Below are 17,234 nucleotides of genomic sequence, written 5' to 3'. Positions count from 1 at the left end.
CTCTTAGGCCTCCGCTGCTGAAAGTAGGTTTCTGGCCTTTGCATACAATGTTGCGATCTCCGGCGGTATTTATTACAATGTTTGAAACTGCAAGCTCAAAGGCCTGCAGCCTCAGGCGGGAAACATTGGTTTCCTCCGTCACTGAAGCAAGCAAGCCTCATGTTAGTTTCAAGCTGCCTGGCTGCCGGCCGGCCGCCATCTTGGTTGACAGTTAAGTTGCATATCTCGCTGATTAGCCAATGGGAAGGGTAGCGGTCATACGCCAATTACCATGTTTCTCTTTTATTAGTGTAGATTCGGTGGTGTACTTTTTCCTCATAAAGTGTATCTTTGAAAAGCAGAATATTAATGCTGTATTGGAAATACAAGAATGTGGCTTTGCCCTAGCCAGTTTGGCTCAGTGGATAGAGTGTCGGCCTGCGAACTGAAGGGTCCCAGGTTCGATTCCGGTCAAGGGCACATGCCCGGGTTGCAGGCTCTGTCCCCATTCAGGGGTGTGCAGGAGGCAGCCGATCTATGATTCTCTCTCATTCACATTTCTATCTCTCTCACCCTCTCTGAAATCAATAAAAATATTTTTTTTTTAAAAAGAATGTGGCTTTCATCCTAGTCAGTGGAATTCTACAGTCAATCTGTAGTTCAAAATTTTGCATTTAAACAGTAATTCTAGAGAAAGCTGATACTATTACTTAAATCACAAAACCAAAGCTGCCCACTAAGTACTGTTCTTTAATTCTTTAATCTGTCATTCTGGTGTTTGTATTAGAGAAATGATATATTTGATTGGTTTTCTCTTATTTATGCATTGCTTACAAGGTGTCTTCAAAGCTTTACTCATTACCAATTCCAAGTGTCCTGGTGTCCTTGAGGTTGGATTTTCTGCGAATCATCTGCAGTCATGAGCACTATGTTACATTAAACTTACCCTGTAGCCTGCTTACTCCACCTGCATCACCATCACCTTCTGTTTCTTCTGCAACATCTCAGGTATGCAAAGTGTAAGAAAGAAATATCCTTAACGTCCACATTTGTGAAAAAGCATTTTAAACACTGGGGGAAAATTATAGGTAACACTATTGAATAAAAGCTGTATAATAGGCTCTGTATTAAGTGCTTCATAAGTATTAAGCATTTAATTCTCAGAGCAACTCTAGGAGATAAATTCTATTACTATTCCTATTCTACAGATGGAAAACTGAAACACAGTAAGGTCAATAACTTCGGGTCACACAGTTAAATGGCACAGCTATACTTTGAACCAAGTCACATGTTGACATTATTTTAAATTTATTTTTCAATTACAGTTAACATATTATATTAGTTTCAGGCATACAACATAGTGATTAGATATTTATATACCTTATGAATTCATCACCCGTTAGTCTGGTACCCATCTGATACCGTACATAGTTATTACAATATTATTGATTATATTCCTTATGCTATACTTTGCATGTTGGGCTTATTTTAGATCCTAAGCTGTTAACTACTATATTCGACTCCTCTTACAGATTGTGCATATGTGAGTGAATTCATCCACATAAACTCATTTATTTAGATGTTTTCACAAATTAGGATTTTTTGAAGCAGACAGACTGAATTTGGTGTATAAGATGTTTGTTAGGGATTAATACTAGTGAAAGGAAAGGGGATGAAGCATAATTTAGCAGAGAAAGAAACCAAACTGTTACAGAATTATCTCCCAAAATTCAGGTTTGTGTACCCAATGCACTAGTAGGCCCAAACAGTGAGACACCAGTGCTCAGAGACAGAAAGATTTATTTGATTTTGAGGATGGGAGAGCAAGCTCTCCCAAATCCATCTCTCTCAAAAAGCAAAAGTAGGTGGTTTTTATGTAAGTAGGGAATGGGGTTAGTTCCAGGAACTGAGAGAAAAGATCATGTTTATTTAGTCACAGATAACACTTTTTCGTATCAGACTTCTTGGAATCAGCAGCTGGTCGCAGCTACCCTGAAGATATTCTTTTCTTCTACAAAACAAACTCATAGATTCTTCTCAAGACCCTGAAGTTATCTCCTCCTGCTTGACAAAGAAACAGTACATCAGCACCACAAAATTATATAGTGAGAACAAGTGGTGCAGCATTGAAGGACCAAGATTCTGCAAAATATCTCATAATTGTGTGTCAGTGATATTATCTTAAAAATAAAACGCAGAAAGTTGATGTCTTGTGATGCTCGCCACTAGGCTATCATTGGTTTGAGGTTGAACTAGCTATATTTTTCAGTTATCTCAAGCTAAGTATACTTTTAGACATTTCTCCTGGAACTTCATGTACAGTCAGAATATGACACACATACTTTCTTAATCTTTGAGTAGAAGCTATCTGACAACGAAAGGAATTAAAACATTTAGTTAAAGCTTATACCTATAGCCCTAGCCAGTTTGACTCAGTAGATAGAGTGTTGGCCTACAGACCAAAGGGTCCTGGGTTCGATTCCGGTCAAGGGCATGTACATTGGTGCAGGCTCCTCCCTGGTCCTGGCCCTGGTCAGGGCTCGTGCAGGAGGCAACCAATCCATGTGTTTCTCTCACATCGATGTTTCTCACTTTCTTTTCCTCTCTCTCCCACTCTCCCTAAAAATTAATGGAAACATATCCTCAAGTGAGGATTAATAAAAAAAAAAAGCTTATACCTATATTCTAATTTAGTTGTAGCTGCCAAAAATACTAAGGGTATTAAAATCACAAAGGCTCTGTTATAAAACTGTAGTGCAAGCCTGACAGAGCCCTGCTACCTTTCTTGTATCCAGAAAACCCAAAGGAAACTAGATGGATATTTATAGGCACTTGACTTCAACAGCTAGTAGTTTCTCTAAAGATGAAAAAGGACTATCATAGCAATTATTATGTATTCTGTCATACACATTGAGATTAAGGGATTTTGTGGTTTTAGTATTAAAGAAGCCTAGATTTTTCCCTCCTAATGAAACACCCTTTCTGCTGTATAATTCCTGAGGCAAACAAACTGCTTCCTTAAGCTCTTAATGTCTGAAGTCAAAGTCGATTTTAACTCTACTTAATTTTATTTTTGAGACATTTAATTCCTTAATGCAATTCTGTAGGCTAGATCAGTGTCAGATGCGTGATAAAAGAAAAAATTAAACTTCACTTAGAAAGATGGAAAACATCAGAGAGCACCCACAACTTTTCACTTTACTTTTGCAAAACATTGTATTTCCACACACTCTTTTACCTGGCTAGGAAACACTGCTTCCTTTAATGCATGAAGTTTTGCTTTCTTTGCCCAACTTCTTCCAAAGATGTAGCTACACAGATACAAATAAAGCACAGGTGCAGTTCTAAAATCTTTAATGAAACACACTTGTTTACCCCTAACTCCCTGCTGATCATCACATTCAGCAAAGAAATTCACAGAATTTCTTTCATTATCTTGTTCCCCACCTTGTCATCTAACTACAGTGCATAATTTTCTGATTCTAATATGACAGAGACATCACTTTTTCAGGGGTGGGGCAGAGGAATTTTATATAGTTATTAGGAAAATGATTTCTGCATGGAGAAATCTGAAATCTATTGTTCTTCTAAGAAACCTCACATAGATGATCTTGAATTATGGATTAGGGGATGAAGGTAAGGACTTTCTTGCTTTGAACTATATCTTACGGGTTGCTATTTTGCAGAATTAAAAACTTTTTAAAAACTCAGTAAGTGCACCATAAAATTATAGTGATTTTTTTAGAGATAGTATTTTGTCTGAGAAATAATTTTACCCATATTTGAAATTTCCCTGGAAACCAATAGCCTTGACTATGAATATTTCCCGCACACTCAGCAAAGAGTACATAATACAGTTTGGGGCAAACATAGATGTACAGTTGTTCATATGGGAAATAACATAATAATAAATAATAATTCAAGAATAAACTGTGTTTCACATATTCACAACTCTAAATCTACTTTTGCCCCACCCTGTATATTATTTGGACTTAGTTGCTTTTTTTTTTCCATTCACAGTATCATATTAAAACATTATCTTACTCATATGTTGAATCTAATGAACAAAATAAACTGGTGAACAAAATAGATCTAGAAACATAAAAGCATGCAACAGACTGACAAATTTCAGAGGGAAGGTGGGGTTGGGGGGTAGGGGGAGTGATTAGCCGGGGAACTTATATGCATATATGCATAGCCCATGAATATAGACAATAGAGTGGTGAAGACCTGGGAAGGGAGGGTGCAGGTTGGAGGGGGTCAGTGGGGAAAACAAACAAAGGGGACATCTGTAATACTTTCAACAATAAAGATAAAACAAACCAGAAAAAGGAATAAAGAAAAAAATGGATGGGAGGGGACAACAAATGGAAACTTTTAGTATGAGAAAAAAGAAATTGAAAGTATTTTTCATCATAGTTTCCTATACCAAAAGTAAGAATAGTTACTTTCTCCAATCTATGTACATAAAAGCCAAGCGACCAGAACGACTGGTAGCTATGACATGCACTGAGGCCCCAACCAACTGCAGCCTCTCCCCGACACCAGCCAACCGTTTGTGGCCCCTCCCCCCACCAGCCTGGACCCCACCTATGCACAAATTCGTGCACTGGGCCTCTAAGTGTTAATAATAATCATCTGTCATAAACCCTAGGCAAGCCCTAACCAGTTTGGCTCAGTGGATAGAGCATCGGCCTGGGGACTGAAGGGTCACAGGTTCGATTCCAATCAGGAGCATGTACCTTGGTTGCGGGCACATCCCCAGTAGGGGGTATTCAGGAGGCAGCTGATCGATGTTTCTCTCTCATCGATGTTTCTAACGCTCTATCCCTCCCCCTTCCTCTCTGTAAAAAATAAATAAAATATATTACAAAAAAAAACCCCTAGGTAATAAATTACTCTAGGCAACGTTTATCTCACTTTCAGATAATGCTCACATTCTATTTATTGTAATGTGTGTCTGGGATTTTTTTGTTGCACAGCTATTATAGTTTGTTCTACCTCACTCCCAAACAGAGTTCTGGATTTTCCACCAATGTACAGGACCAGAAGATTGCAAATATGTTTGAATTGTCTGTGCCTTTCCGCCAACAGCATTATTTGGCAGGACTTGTATTAACAGAGCTGGCTGTCATTTTAGACCCCGAGGCTGAAGGGTGAGTAGACCAATTTTTGCCTTGTAGAATATCAGCTTGATTTTGAATGATAGGACAGAAGTATCCCCCTTAAACTTCCTAAGAATCAAAAGATTAATCTTTCCCACTCTTCTACTTGAGAGGAATGCTTTTCTTTTTATTCCATCAGCTTGCTAAGTAACCAAGAGTAATTCCTTGAGTGGCAATAATATGTTCTATATTGATCACAGATTTGCTTTCTAGAAACTCTCATTATAGGAAGAAAGTTAAGACTGAAACAATACACTATGATTAAGTGCTAATTTTGTAGTACAGACATAATTGTGTAGAAGAGTAACGTCTTTATTATAGCATTTGTAACATTGAATTATTACTTTGCTGTCTGTTCCTCTCTTACTAAAACAAGCTATTTAAGAACAGAGACAATGTGTTAGCTCCAACATGTAGAATAGGATATTGCAGGTCCTGCATAAGTGTATATTTAGTTATTGAGTGTGATTGAGTTTAGATAGGTTGAAGTCTGGAATTGGGAGCTGTTGAGAGGTAAGAAATAGACAGTCAGGTTTGGGAATCATTGGTGATACAGGAAATAGAAAGGGGGAACATAAAAAGCAAATGACGAGAGGGGGAGGAACTATTTGGAGAAAATACTGAGAAAAGAACAAATAAGATGACAGTGTCAAGTAGAAATCTAGAGGATGAAATCTGACATATGTTCATTAGGTGTGGTTCGTGACAGCATTTAAAAATATACTTTCTGAATAAAAATCCGGACGGGAGAAGAGTCTCCAGCTAGATTTCATAGGCAGCTATATAAAATGGCAGATAAGATCAAGGGCTCTGGCTACTTCATAAGACTACTTCATTTCAGATCCCAGCTTTTAAATCTGTATGATCTTAAGAGATAAAAGTTAATATTTATTGACGGTCTCCCTCCCAGGAGCATGCCCATCCCTTTCCCTTCCCTACTCTCTCTCTTCCCATCCCCTTCTCCCTCCCCCAGGCACAATAGCTTCCTCACTCCCAAGCTCCAAGGGCCCTTCCTTTACCTCCGTTAACTCGTTCTTACTAGTAAGCCCATTTCTTCTAGGAATTAATTCTACCTCTGTAATTTACCCAATAAACGTTCTCTTGCAAAAGATTTTTTAAAAGTACTATTTACTGAGGCAGGCAATATGCAAGGCACTGTATTAGGCATTTGGCATAAATTATAAAACTTAATTTCAAACCACCTTAGGTAGGTTATTATCCTCATCCATACATAAGGAAACGGAAGTTAAGTATCTTCAAAAAATAATTTAGCTATTAAATGATGAAGCTAGTAAGTACCATATTATAAACATGCAAATACTGTTAGTTACAAACAAGAAGTAAATAGTAGGAATTAAGTGGAAACACTTGGTGTAGACTTAAAACATTAAGGAAGTTTATTACTGGGGACATCATGTAATAGTTTATTACTAAGTGAAATACTGTGTAAGAGGAAACTAATTTCAAGTGAACATATATTTTCAAGGTAGGAAAGAAAAATAAAGGGTAGGCTATTGAAGAAAGATGGGGTTTATTGAATATATGGGGAAATTACTTTCTGAGAGAAGATACAGCTTTTTCTGAAACAAAGGAAAGATGATCCTATAGCAATATAGATGGAGATGTGTTAAAAGATGTGACCAGCCTGGCCGGCGTGGTTCAGTGGTTGAGCATCAACTCATGAACCAAGAGGTCACGGTTCGATTCCTGGTCAGGGCACATGCCCAGGTTGTAAGCTTGAGTCCCGGTAGGAGACATGCAGGAGGCAGCCATTGATGTTTTTATTCCCCTCCCTTTTCCTTCCTCCCTTTGAAATCAATAAAAACATATTTTTTAAAAAAATATGATTTTACCAGAGCAAATTTGGAATGGCTTTCTTTCTTAAAATAAGAAGTTGAAGTAAGTTCTTTTACTGATATTGATGGTGTAAGGCTTAAAGAGAGATAATGTAATATGAAACTGATACCAGGTACAGCATTAAAGGCCAGTTGAAGTTGTATGAATTTTCAATTGGAATGGTTTGCATAGTCAAAGCACCTTCAATTTAAGAAGAAAGGCAAAAGTATGAAGATGAGAGAGACCCTTGCTAGTTTATTAGCTCAGTTGAAACGCAGGTGACTGAGAGTCTAGAAAAGTTGTAAGGGCCCATATGAGGAGGTATATGAGCAAGGAAGTTCCATTTAAATAGATGCCAAAGGCAATCCCAGCCTGTGAACTACAGAATCCATTTCAATGGTTCTCAACCTTCTGGCCCTTTAAATACAGATCCTCATGTTGTGACCCAACCATAAAATTATTTTTGTTGCTACTTCATAACGGTAATGTTGCTACTGTTATGAGTCGTAATATAAATATCTGATATGCAGGATGGGCTTAGGCGACCCCTGTGAAAGGGTCATTCGACCGCTAAAGGGGTCGCGACCCACAGGTTGAGAACCGCTGCATTAGGTAGAGGATTTTCTTCTGGAAAAAGGAAATAAAAGTTTACTATGGTAAATGTGAAAAGATTTCATTTGATGAATTAAAAGTTACAGCTACTTAAAATGTAGCTTTTTTTTTGCTTTAAAATATAACCATAACTGCTCTTAAGTTATTTAACATTAAAATGCACTAACAAGGAGTTAATGTAAAAATATTCAGGTTTACTCTTAAGTGAATTTATATAACATTTCTTCTTCCTCAATTTTTATTTATACAGAAAGACATTTATTAATTCTAAAATAGAAGTGTTTTTATTTATAGGAATAGATGCAAATATGTGGCAAAGTTAAGTTGAACAAGATTGATTCAGTACCATTGCTTACTGTTTGCTTTAAAGGTATTAACTAATATCTGTGACCTTACTGCTTCTTCTCCATCTTTTTAAATAGACTGTTTGGATTGCATAAGAAAGTCATCAATATGGTACACAATTTACTATCCAGCCATGACTCAGATCCACGGTACTCTGACCCCCAGATAAAGGCTCGGGTGGCCATGTTATATCTACCTCTGATTGGCATTATCATGGAAACTGTTCCTCAGCTGTATGATTTTACAGGTACTTAGTGTATGTGAGACAGATTTTAATGGCAAATCACAATATATAATGAAAGTGTTAGAAAGTTTCTCAAGAATAAAGATCTTATTTTAGGAAAAGAAATATAAAGAAATGTACACTAACATAAGTAAACTGTAAATAATTATATTACTGAAAATCTTTTGGCTTTGTGAGAGAATCCACTGCAAGGTTTCTGTAAGTAGTTCTTATGATGAAATTTTAAATAATGATTGTATAGAAGTTCTATTCCTACTTGTTAGAAAATAGGGTTTTTGTGTACTTACTGTCCCTCTAAAAAATACACAAGAAAGCTGAAAGCTGTCTACTACCCTCAGTATCAATTTTATTCATATAAATATAATTTAAATTGATCTTCACCTGAATATCATTAATTAGGTTTATTGCTAACATTGGGTTAATAAGATGAAGTTTTGTTGCTTTTTAAAAATTAGGACCCACAAAGTTTTATTGCTCTTGCTTTTCACAGCAGAATTTACTTGAATTCCTTCACTTGCTCTAAAGAAAACACTGTAGGTTGCATTTAAACTAGCCATTAACTGGATAAAATACTTCCATTCAATCAAAACAAACATTTACTGAGTACCTAATGTGTATTAAGAACTGTTTATTAAGCTATTTAGAAGTTTTATGTATTTATTTATTTATTTTGGATTTTCTCTCCCCCCCGCCCCAGAATCTCACAATCAACGAGGAAGACCAGTTTGTATAGCCACTGATGATTATGAAAGTGAGAGTGGAAGCATGATAAGCCAGACAGTTGCCATGGCAATTGCAGGAACATCCGTTCCTCAACTAACAAGGCCTGGCAGTTTTATTCTCACATCAACGGTAAAAACAACCCTTCTACAGAATTATTTTCCGGAAAGACAAATACTTACAAGGATGTAACCTTAAATAACTAAAATTATTTGTTATATTATTTGATGCAGAAGTACTCTGAGCTTTATTTTGTGGAAATGTTAAGGTTCTGAGAATATTACTTATCTTTTACAAGTTATTTTAAAAAGTATTAATTATTTCAGGTTTATGGTATAAAGCTCTTTTCTGTCATTCAGAATTTTGGAAAGTTGCATATTATATAGCCTATTCTTTTAATCCATTTTACTTTTTTCCTCTTTATTGAATTTAGTGGGGTGACACTGGTTAACAAAAGTATACAAGTTTCAGGTGCACAACACATCATCTGTTAACATTCTGAGAAATTTCTAAACTCTTTTTCACAGTGGTTGCACGATTTTACATTCTCACCAGCAGTGAATAAAAGGTTCCTGTTTCTCCAAATCCTCACCTACATTTTTTTCTTATTTATAGCCACCTTAGTGGGTATGAAGCGGCATCTCATTGTGGTTTTGATTTGGATTTTCCTAATATCTACTAATGTAGAGCACCTTTTCATTGCTAATTGGCACATCTTTTTGAACAACTATCTTATTTAGAGAAAAGTCCATTCAAATTCTTTGCCATTTAAAAATTGTTATTCTTTTTGTTACTGACTTAAGAGTTCTTTATATATTCTGAGTACAACTCCCTTATATATGATTTCAAATATTTTCTCTCATTCTGTGGCTTTTTGCTTTTTTTATGGTGTCTTTTGAAATGCAAATTTTAAAAATTTTTATGAATTCTAATTTATCAAATTTTTCTTTTATTCCTTGTACTTTTTGCTTGTTAATCCTCATCCAAGGATATTTTTCCCATTGATTTTTTTTTTTTTTTTTAAGGAAGGGAGGGAAGGAAGGGGAGAAAGGGGGAAAGATAAATGTAGATCTGAGAAAGATATTGATTGGTGGCCTCCTGCACGTGTCTTAACTGGGGCCGGGGATCCAACCTGCAACCAGCTATATGCCCCTTGACCAGGAATCGAACCCGAGACCTTTGATGTGTGGGCCAACACTTAAACTTCTGAGCAACACCAGCCAGGGCTATTCCTTGTACTTTTGATATTATACATAAAAAAGAATATATAAACTATATGTACAATTAAAATAAAAGAAGCAGCAGTATATGTACCACCCAGTTTCAGAAATAAAACATTGCAAATACTTTGGAAGTTCCTTTCTGCCCTCAATTCACTCCATCTCTCCCCTAAAAGTGAACACTATTCTCAATTTTATTGACTTTTTAAAACTTTTCTTTTGTAAAATATACTGCACATGAAAAAGTACATGAAACAAATGTACGAGTTAAAATATTATAAAATGAACACCTTTGTAGCCACCACTCAGGACAAACGATAGAACACTGCCTCTTAGAAATCTTTAGCATGTTTTTCTCCACCACAACTACTTACCAAGCTCCCATTAACCTGACTAATGAAATAATTCCTTAATTTTATTTATAGTTTTACCATCTACATTTGCATCCCTAAAAATTATAGTGTAGTTTTACATTACGTCTTTAATATTTAAGCAAGTTACAAATTGTACTATAATTCACTGATTTTATTTCTGTACTTAGAGGCCTGGTGCATGAATTCGTGCATGGGTGGGGTCCCTAGGCCTGGCTGATGACCAGGGCCAATGGGGCCATCTCGCCCAGTCCCTATTGGGGCCTGCCAGCCGGGGGGAGGGACTGGGGGAGGTTGGCCGGCCATGGGAGGTTGGCTTTGGGAGCGCACTGACCACCCGGGGCAGTTCCTGCTTTGAGCGTCTGCCCCATCATGGTCAGTGCGCATCATAGCGACTGGTTGTCTGGTCATTGGGTCGTAGTGGTCACTTAGGCTTTTATATATATCCTATATAATAAAAGGCTAATATGCAAATTGACCTAGGGGAGCGGGCCTAAGCCAGCAGGCGGACATCCTCCAAGTGGTCCCACACTGTGAGAGGGCGCAGGCTGAGCTGAGGGACCCCTCCCTCTCCCCTCCCCCCCCCCAGCACAAATTTCATGCACCGGGCCCTCTAGTAGATGATATCCCATTACCTGTATATAGATCAGTTTATTTACCCATTCTGTTGATAGATGTTTGAATGGTTTCTGATCTTTTGTTATTGTAAATAGCAACCCTATATATTCTCTTATTTGTATCCTGTATGCATGCCTATACTATTATTTAGGGTATTTACTAGGAGGGGAATTTGCTGGGTTACACAATAGTTTCTTCACACATACTAGATGTGCCAGGATGTTTTCCGAAGAGTTCGTCTCAGTTTATACTTGCACCTTTGAGAGTTCTATTCATATGTTCATCATCACTTAGGATTTTCAGACTTTTCAACTTTTGTCAATCTGATAATTTATAGTTGTATTTCATTTCCCTGGTGTGTTCTGAGGGTACAGACTCTTTCATATTTGTGTTGGCCATTTGGATTTTCTCTTTTAAAGTGTCTAGTTTTTGTTCATTTTTCATTGGGTCCTCTGCCTTTGTGTGTGCTTTGCAGAAGTTTATATGTTCTGGATCAAGCCTGTTGTCCATTATAAATGGTTCTTATAATTTATGGGGCTTGCTTTTTCACACAATAGTAAATTTGGTGATTGGAATGTCTTATTTTAAAATCCTTGAATTTGTCAATCTTTTCCTAGTATTTTTTTTTAATATCCCTATTCCAAAATTTTGAAGGTATTTTAAAAATTATGTTTTTATTGATTTTAGAGAAAGAGGGAAACATAGAAACATCAATTAGCAATATCAGCTGCCTCCTGCATGCCCCCTACCTGGGATTGAGCCAGCATCCCAGGCATGTGCCCTGATCAGAATTGAACTAGTGACCTCTTGGTGCAAGGGATGACTCATGCTCAACCAACTAAGCCTTACCAACCAGGCCTTATGTTATTTTTTAAATGCTTGTTTTGTTCTTCCTTTTATATATAACCCTAAAATCTGCTAGTACATGGAATTTATTTTTATGAACAGTAGAATTTGGGCGCCCAAGTTTATTTATTTATTTTATACATCATATCAAATCATTTCATCATCATGTATTAAAAGATTATTTTTCCACCTTTTATCTACATGAACTGTAAACCTTTTTTTTGGCCATAAACTCTGTTTTGTATAATATTAGTATAGCTATGTTAGGTTTTTTTTTCCCTAGACTATATATGGCATGAATTTTTTCACTTTTTAATTAAAGTGTTTTTACTTACGTTTTAAATATTTGAAACTTATGTTTTCAATGTCTTTTATACATAGTGTGTAGTTAGATTTTGCCTTATATTTTTAAAATCTGGTATGTTCATTTTTGTCTTTCACTAGATTTCTTAACCATTTGCATTTAGTATAATTAAAATTAATATATATACATTTTAACTTTACTTCAAATTGTCTCACCCACTATGTGTGAATTATATTTTTTCTCATTCCACATTTTCCTCTAGTTTAGAAATTATTCCATTTCTGTCTTTTTGTGATTATATTACAAATCATAGTATGCTTCCTTAAATTAAATGATAGTCTAATGTAAATCATCATTATATTCACTTTGGTTAATAGAAGGATCTTAAAACTAGTTGACTTTACCATTCTCCCTATTCACATTCTATTTTATGTATTTTTAATTTTGAATATTATTAAACCTGATATTATATTAAAACAATCCATTGAGCCCAGCCGAAGTGACTCAGTGGTTGAGTGTCAACCTATGAACCAGGATGTCACAATTCAATTCCTGGTCAGGGCACATGCCCATGTTGCGGGCTTGATCCCCGGTAGGGGGCATGCAGGAAACAGCCAATCAATGATTCTCTCTCATTGATGTTTCTTTCTCTCGCCTTAGCCCTTTCTCTCTCTGAAATCAATAAAAACATATTTTTTAAAAAAAAAATACATAAAGTTCTTAATTTGGTTACTGTGTAAGGTTTTTTTTGTTGTTGTTTTGTGGGGGTTTTTTTAGTTTTTCTAAATTCTATTTGTTTCTTCTTTTTTTTTGTCAAGTAACCTTTTCTTTATACTTTCAAATTTCCTGTCAGATTTTTTTGGGTATAATACTTTTAAAATATTATTATTTTGTGGTTTTTATTACTTGATAATTTAAGTATTTCAAGTCTTTACATACCTGTTTCTGTTGTCTGTTTTGACAGTTCTCACTCATGATCTATTGCTTCCTGTGTACCTGATTCTTTGGCTGTATACTGGACTTTGTATTTTCAGTACTATTTATAGGTATAATAAGAGTCCTGTGATTGTGAATTCTTCCTACAGAGAAGTTTCATTGATTACTAGTACCAGACCAGAATTATCTCCCCAACCCCCTTTTCTTAATGCCTTGGGAGAATGGGAAGAATAGTCCCTCAGTCATTCTTTGGAGGGCTTAATTTTCTCGTGGAAACTTGGTTGAGAAAAACTATTCTTGATACTAATCTCAGGTTGGTTTTATATGCAGCAAATTTCTACTAATTTATCATGTGCATTTTCTATCTGTCTATTTGATGAACGCATTGTTGCAATTTTAATTTAGGCAAATTGACCATCTTTTTTGTGGGTTTATAGTTTATGCTTTTTAGGTCTTATTTAAGAAGTTCTGTTCTACCCCCAAGGTATAAATATAATCTTTTATATTTCCTTGTAAAAGTTTTAAAATTTTGCCTTTTACATTTAAGTTCTTTCTTTGTCTTGAATCTATTTTTTGTACAATTGTGCAGGGTAGGATTCTTATTTTTTTCTCTAGTGAATCTATCCACATTTATAATCCATCCATCCACACTGATCCATAACTCTGCTGTATATCAGATTTTCATATATGCATAGGATTTTTTATTCTTTCTATTCTATTTCATTACATTATTTGTCTGCCATATGCCAATATCAAACTGTCTTAATTATTCTAATTCTAGTAAAGTCTACTAAATTTATTAATTTAAAATAATTATTTCAACAGTTAAGTATGTTCAGCTTTCCTTTGTCTTTCGTCTCTACATCTCTTCCATTGCTTTTTTGTTATTTAGTATACTTATTAACTAAATATGAGAATGTAATATAAAGGTAAAGAGAAAGAGTTGGAGTCTGGTTAACCTGTATGAAAATCCTGGCTTTATTTTTTCTTAGTATGTGATTTAGAGTAAATTAATTTCTAGCCTTTAGTATCCTTACCTATAAACTAGAAATAATAATAGTCAATACTGTCTCATAAAATTATTGTGAATTAAATAAGAAAAAATTATCATACTGTCTAGCACATTTCAAATTTTGTTATGTTTAGTCATCATCATCACCATTGTCATCCTGTATCTTGTCTGTAAAATTGAGATGATACTACCTGCTTGGTGATATTGTTAGAGAACTAAATGAAATAATGTATGTAAATAGCTTGGCATGATGACTGGAGTAGAATAAATATCCAATAAATGATACTATAAACAGGTTCTTATTAGTTTTTTGTTTGTATTTTACATACTTATACTAATGGAGATTGAAAAATTTAAATGGCACCTTAACTTTATATGCTGTATGTAAAAATGGTTTTTATTTATACAGTGTCTAAGACTTTTCTTTTTTGTCCTGTCCCTGACAGGAAACAATGGTTCTCTACACCTGATAAACTTTTTGTTATTACTTTCTATTCTTAAACTTATCTTATTTTTTGAGTCAGCTGTTTCTTTTCCCCTTTACTTTCATCATGTTTGATATTATGTGGTAGATATGTTAGTTTTTAATAGTAAGATCTTTTAGTTTTTTGCTTTATAATTTCTATTAACATCTGCCCAAATTAAACAATCTTCTATTGCCAGGAAAGATTCAATAAACTTCAAGACCTTAAGTCTAAGGTTCGGTATGACGTATACAAGTGTTATCTAAATCAGGTGGTTCTTTTATAATATTTAGTTTATAAGTAATTTTGCTTTTAGAAGAAAACAATTGACAACAGCCCAAAAAGGAAATGGTCATTGATCAATCTGACTCATTCTACTGTTCTTGATTTTCAGAGTGGCAGGCAACACACTACCTTTTCACCAGAATCAAGTCGGAGCCTTTTGATCTGCCTCCTTTGGGTTCTCAAGAATGCAGATGAGACAGTCCTACAAAAGTGGTTTACAGATCTCTCAGTCCTGCAGCTCAACCGGCTGTTAGATCTGCTTTACCTCTGTGTATCTTGCTTTGAATACAAAGTAAGTGATCATTATACCATTGCAAAGAGGAACAAGAAAGGAAATTATGTGGAAAAAGAAGAATATTTTCTCAATGCTTTTCTAATGTTTAAATTTTAGGGAAAGTAAGTGTTTGAAAGAATGAATAGCTTGACATTTAAGAAATCAAAAGACATGAGAGCTAAACTTGAAGAAGCTATTCTTGGAAGCATAGGTGCTAGGCAAGAAATGGTGCGCCGAAGCCGAGGACAGCTTGGTATGTACACAGTATCTTCTCCTTCTGGTGAGAATTTCTTCATTTTCCTTCAAGTTTATTTTATAGTGCTCATTGTTGCAAGTCTTCAATGACAGTTCTACCCTTTTTAAAAAAAGGGTTTTAAATGTAACTGTGAATTAACCGAAATAACCATTTCTCTGCAGGAATTCAAGTTAAGAGATCTGATTGAAGTAGGCTAAAACGTACTTTGTGATTTTCTCTGGATAGTCTCAGTTTATTCCTGTTGCCCTTGTGTGATTATTATTTTTTTTAAATATATTTTATTGATTTTCCACAGAGAAGAAGGGAGAGAGATAGAGAGTTAGAAACATCGATCAGCTGCCTCCTGCACACCTCCCACTGGGGATGTGCCCGCAACCCAGGTACATGCCCCTGACCGGAATCGAACCCGGGACCCCTCAGTCCGCAGGCTGACGCTCCATCCACTGAGCCAAACCAGTTTCGGCGTGTGATTGTTAATAGCTCTAGTTTTAGAGCCGTTTTAGGTTCACAGTAAAATTGAGCTGAAGGTACAAAGATTTTCTTGCCTGCACGTATGTATAGCCTCTTCCATTAACAGCATCATTAATGAACCTACACTAACACATCATAATCACACAGAATCTATATAGGGTTCACTCTTGGAGTCATAAATTCTATGTAGCATCTCCTTTTATTTTTAAAAGTTTCCTAGTTTGCACAATGAATTAATGTGCCCTGTATCTAAGGCAAAGATATTGGCCATCAAACTCAAATATCAGGGAGAAGAAACAGTTAGTTGCTTTAGAGGCCTGATTCTAATCCCAGGTCTGCTAACCATTAGCCATATAACTTTGACCAAGTCACTTAATCTCCCCACTTTCCTTTTCCTCATTTACTTGTTATAGTTTGGAGAATTTAAAAGATAGTATAACTAACTGAGCTTATCATCTTTTGTAGTGACCATGTGTGTAAACATTTCATAAATTCTAAAGTGATATGTAAATGATATTGTTGCTGTGAACTCCTTAAGGTCAGGGTATGGCTTAGTTATCTGTGTACATGACACATGCTAATAGTCCCATGTATATTTGTTGACTTAAAATATGACTGTACATTTATAAGTATACTAGGGACCCAGTGCACAAATTTGTGCACCTTGAAAGGAACTGTGGGCTGCGAGGCTGTGGTGGGCACAGGGGCAGGTCTCAGCCCATCCTCCATGCCCCCGCCCAGCCCCTCGCACCGTGGCCCTCAGTCCCCTCTCTGCCAGCAGCCCCGCTCCTGCTGCCGCTGATCCCACAAGCTGGCTGCACCGGCCCCACTCGCACCCACTGATGGTGCGGAGCAATTCTGGCCAGCGCCAGCAGTGGTGTGAGCAGGGCCGGCACTGTCAGTGGGTACAAGTAGCGGCTGCTGCCCTCATTACCCCTCAGAAGCAGGGGGAGGTGGAAAAGCCCTCAGGGGTGATCGAGGCCGGTAGCCACCACTCGCACCTGCTGACACCATCAAGAGATTGGGACTGGCGCTGGGCGCCAACAGCAGGTGCAAGCAGTGGCTCCAGTGCTGGCAGTGGGTGTGAGCAGGACTAGCGCCAGCAGCAGGTGCAAGTACCGGGCGGGACTGCAGTGTTCGGGAGCAAAGAATTTTCAGTAACCACCAGAGGCTTACCCCGATGACAGCTACTGGCACCCTGCCTTGGTCTAGCGCCCCCACTCATCTGCTCCACCATCCCACCGAGGTCAACACCTGCCACCTTCTGCACTCTGCT

General features: G+C 36.5%; 1 protein-coding gene across 1 annotated transcript in view; it reads left to right on the top strand.

The window, feature by feature from the left end:
* Positions 1-17,234, top strand: part of DOCK7 (dedicator of cytokinesis 7) — a 166,078-nt gene that overhangs the window by 104,130 nt on the left and 44,714 nt on the right. Inside the window, 6 exon segments of the mRNA XM_006773220.2 lie at positions 817-987; positions 4,996-5,135; positions 8,015-8,184; positions 8,879-9,033; positions 15,067-15,249; positions 15,349-15,484. Of these exon segments, the coding sequence (XP_006773283.1) occupies positions 817-987; positions 4,996-5,135; positions 8,015-8,184; positions 8,879-9,033; positions 15,067-15,249; positions 15,349-15,484 (955 nt within the window).

The sequence above is a fragment of the Myotis davidii genome, unplaced genomic scaffold (genome assembly GCF_000327345.1).
Source record: "Myotis davidii unplaced genomic scaffold, ASM32734v1 scaffold205, whole genome shotgun sequence".
NCBI lineage: Eukaryota > Metazoa > Chordata > Mammalia > Chiroptera > Vespertilionidae > Myotis > Myotis davidii.
Note: the sequence above shows the minus strand (reverse complement) of the source record. Positions and strands in the feature narration are given on the sequence as shown.